This window comes from Hyalella azteca, unplaced genomic scaffold, assembly GCF_000764305.2.
Source record: "Hyalella azteca isolate HAZT.00-mixed unplaced genomic scaffold, Hazt_2.0.2 contig17328, whole genome shotgun sequence".
Classification (NCBI taxonomy): Eukaryota; Metazoa; Arthropoda; class Malacostraca; order Amphipoda; family Hyalellidae; genus Hyalella; species Hyalella azteca.
The window spans coordinates 6321-10656 of NW_025947115.1; the positions used below are offsets into that span (position 1 = coordinate 6321).

General features: G+C 41.4%; 1 protein-coding gene across 1 annotated transcript; it reads left to right on the top strand.

The window, feature by feature from the left end:
* Positions 1 to 272: 272 nt before the first annotated feature.
* On the top strand, positions 273 to 3685 carry LOC108671137 (DNA-directed RNA polymerases I, II, and III subunit RPABC1). The gene is made up of 5 exons (XM_018158614.2): positions 273 to 594; positions 1004 to 1123; positions 1823 to 1927; positions 2491 to 2627; positions 3485 to 3685. The coding sequence occupies exons 1-5, from the start codon at positions 472 to 474 to the stop codon at positions 3630 to 3632; spliced, it is 633 nt and encodes a 210-aa protein (XP_018014103.1). The 5' UTR covers positions 273 to 471; the 3' UTR covers positions 3633 to 3685.
* The last annotated feature ends 651 nt before the right edge of the window (positions 3686 to 4336 follow it).

Genomic DNA, 4336 nt, shown 5'->3' on the forward strand with positions numbered 1-4336 from the left:
CACTCTGTATGCTTCAAACATTTTAAAATGAACTTTTATTGCAAGTGTCGCGGATTACCACATTCCCAGGGGTAAATCGGGACGATTTTATTTTGCGTCTGGCACCTTACGAATAGCATATGGAATTTTTTGAAGATGCCATTGGATAGCCCCTGCAAAGGCAATAAAATGAGCTTAAACTTGTTTCTGAAATGTTTCATGGTAAGAAGTTATTAACTAAAAATGCTCAAAACTGTCCCTTTTTAGCCCATTTGACGGTATATACCTTTGCCGAGATTATATTCTTTTTAATTCATTACAGATATCAAAATTGCTACTGCCTGAAATAAAACTGCTTGACGTGAGAAACAGAAAAACGGTAGTAGTGTAGCAGTGTTAAATTGCACTGTAACTGATCTCAACTTCTCAAGGGAGGAGGTAACAACTCTGCTAAACATATATACATAATTAAGATAATTTTCCTAGAAGAAGATGGATGATGAAGCAGAGACATACAAACTGTGGAGAATCAGGAAAACCATCATGCAGCTGTGCCATGATAGAGGATACCTGGTAACCCAGGATGAGTTGGAGCAGACAGTGGAACAGTTCAAAGTGAGTGCCATTTGCCTGACAGCTCAAAGCAAGTGCCATCTGGCTTTATGTGGATACATTCTTTTCAAACCGTAAGATACCCGTATAAGGTAGTTAGTGACAGGCAATTGAGTCTGCACCAATCTTAACATTTTTCAGTTTCCATACAGTGAATCAATTTTTTTTGGATATAATTCTTATTAATAAATTTTTTCTCAATGTCAACACAATTCAATATTTTCTTGCCCATTTTGTACTTCTTAAACGCCTGAAGCCACGAGTTTTAATTTTGTACAATGTTTGTGAATGATCCTAATGTCTTAGAATGATGATGAATTTCTGTGTATTCATTGCCATTTCCATTATTTTCCAAACATGTGTTAATAATGACATGTGTGTAATCATGCGATAATGAAATTATTGACTACAGGAACAATTTGGGGATAAGCCAAGTGAGCGTCGGCCAGCTCGCTCTGACCTCATTGTGCTCGTGGCTCACAACGATGACCCGACTGATCAGATGTTTGTCTTCTTCCCTGACGAGGCCAAGGTATGCAAATTTATTTCAGGTGTACAACTACTCAAGTCTCAACTTAAGGAGATGCCTATTTGATATAGGTAGTATTCATAAATGTAGGTATTCATTCATCCATTGTTCAGACTCCAGATAATTATATTTTTGCATCTTGTAACTACTGGGCAGACATCAATCTCACTAGCTACACATACATTTTTGCTTCTATAGGGGCCATTGAACCTCATTTAACATATTGATTCTCAAATCACATCACGTGCAGGAATCAAACTTAGCATTATTACTATTATTCTAAGAAGAAATTATGACATCTTATAAACAGAACTTCAAGGGAGAAGACATGGCGGTACCTATATACATACTGAGAGAATTAAGAAAAAGTGTAGTTAATTTTTTCTGTTCAGTTAAATTCATAGAACCTAGTCACTGTTGTGGCTTGTCTTATACTTCATTTATATAGAATCAACAGTGAGACTGATATAATTCTAAGCTATTAATTTTTCATTCTCTTAAATATTCAATATATATAATGCTAAATGATGTTGCTCCTTTAATAGAAGACCTAGGTATTTAATTTTATTAGTAAGTGGCTGTTAAAGTATTTCTTGCAGATTTTATTCTTAATAGAACAAAGATTTGCCAAGTAAATGAGTGAACTTCATTGTAATGTGCTAGGAATGAACTTAATGAAGAAAGAATTGATTGTCTTCACAGGTTGGGGTTCGCACCATCAAGACCTACTGCACCAGGATGCAGGAGGAGAACATCCAGCGTGCAATTATTGTGGTGCAGGCCGGCATGTCCTTCTCTGCCAAGCAGGTGTGTGGTGTGATGCAGTGCAGGCCGGCATGTCCTTCTCTGCCAAGCAGGTGTGTGGTGTGATGCAGATCAGGCTGGCATGTCCTTCTCTGCCAAGCAGGTGTGTGGTGTGATGCAGAGCAGGCCGGCATGTCCTTCTCTGCCAAGCAGGTGTGTTGTGTGATGCAGATCATGTAGTGACTGAAACACTGTGTCCTGGTTCCTGTGGTGTAAAAATGTGTTCATAAAACCACACCCATTATTTTAGAACCATATCCTCCTGTGTTCAACAGCATATCCCTTATTTTGGAGTTTACCGGTTCTGCGTGGATCAACAACGTGACAGCCTCTATATTCTATAATTTGAATTCTTGGGGTCGGTCTGCCGCCTGAGCAACGAGGCAGCGGGAGGCTCAGTGAAACTATCCCGCCCTATTTTCGCTATGAACTGATTATCATTACCATCCAAGACTTATGATTGTTGATTGTGTATGTTATCATTACCGCCCAAGTAAACTATTACTAAGAATTACTAACTTACATTTATGTTCATTATCATAACTGATGTTGGATGTGTGTTGCAGGCGCTGGTGGACATGGCACCTAAATACATCCTGGAGCAGTTCCTGGAGTCGGAACTGCTGATCAACATAATGGAGCACGAGCTGGTGCCGGAGCACGTCGTCATGACGCCCGAGGAGAAGCAAGAGCTCCTCTCTAGGTACGTAATTATTCTGCTCTATGAACAGTGGAGTGGTTCTAGATGGCGTTCCTTCGCTTCTCCCTCTCTTCTTGCAGTCCGCGTCACTTTACATGTGAGTGCCTGCTGCTGCTGCTGGTGTCAGTCGTCTGACTGGTGTCACTTTTGTTAATTTCATTTAAATCAATTTCACTGGCGCAAGGTGCGTACCGGTCATGGAAAACCTGGAAAGTCATGGAATTTGATTTTTCATTTTCCAGGCCTGGAAAGTCATGGGATTTCATTTAAGGTAATGGAAAGTCATGGAATTTACAAGTAAATGAAGAAACAAATGAAGTGTTTTTCTGTGCTGCGTGTGTTAATTCATTAATGCCGAGCGGTTCTATTTGGAATCAGCGGAGAAAAATTGATTCATAACAAGATCAAATGAATATACAAGTGGATGCGTAGGTTTGATACACATCTTGTACATGTTCTGGCAAAGTTTGGTTCTGCTGCGCCGAGTACTCTCTTTTCAGTCAACATTCAAATATTACTAGAACCAGGTCATGGAAAAGTCATGGAATTTTTTTTCTCAATACCGTTACGCACCCTGCTGGTGTTGCTAGAGATTTTCACTACTGGTGTTGATAGTTTCGCTAATGCCACTGAAGTCACATGTGTTTGTTGTCACTTGTGTTTGTTGTCACTTGTGTTTGTTGTCACTTGTGTTTGTTGTCACTTGTGCCACTGGTGGCCTAATATGTAAACGGCGAGGTCGTAAGTTTCCAGTGGTTTCCGTACATTTTGAAGAGAAGCTGGAGCTGCCGCAAGGCCATTACCATCTTATGAATTTCATGTTATAGCTTCCACTTTTAATTGTTTTATATGCATTGTAGGTACAAGCTCAAGGACAATCAGCTGATGCGCATCCAGCAGGGCGACCCCGTGGCGCGGTACTTCGGCCTCAAGCGCGGCCAGGTCGTCAAGATCATCCGCCCCTCCGAGACCGCAGGGCGATACATCTCGTATAGGCTCGTCGTCTGACCTGTGTGCATGCTGTGTGGTGGCTGTATGCCTGCTGTGTGGCGGCTGTGTGCCTGCTGTGTGGCGGCTGTGTGCCTGCTGTGTGGTGGCTGTATGCCTGCTGTGATGTGTGGTGGCTGTATGCATGCTGTGTGGAGGCTGTGTGCCTGCTGTGTGGTGGCTGTGTGCCTGCTGTGTGGTGGCTGTATGCATGCTGTGTGGTGGCTGTGAACGGGCTGTGCGGTGGCTGTGTGTCTGGTGTGTGGAGGCTGTGAACCTGCTGTGTGCTGGCTGTGTGATATTTACTTTTTGTGTCGTGGGCATGCGTTGAGTGGTGACTGTAGTATACTGACTGCATGTTCACATCTAGACTGATGCACTGGTTTTACACTGCAAAATGGCTGTGCACCTGAATAAATTCGTACGAATTTCATTACATATGTAACTCTTCTTTCTCATCCATGTTTCTGTAGATATTTTATGTTATTTCATTAATATCCATTTCGTGTTCACTTCGTCTACATCGTCAACCTGTGGCATGCGTTTCATTGTCTCGTGCGACATTTTGATTCATTTACGAATCAACACTTTCATTTTGGGTCTACTATTTTATTGGTTACATTTTGAAGTCATTATCGCTATTTCCTGTAAACTAATCATCAAATTTGCCTTCCCAATTTCGGGCACGGGGACGAATTTTTTTCAAGCATTCTTAACATTAGTTC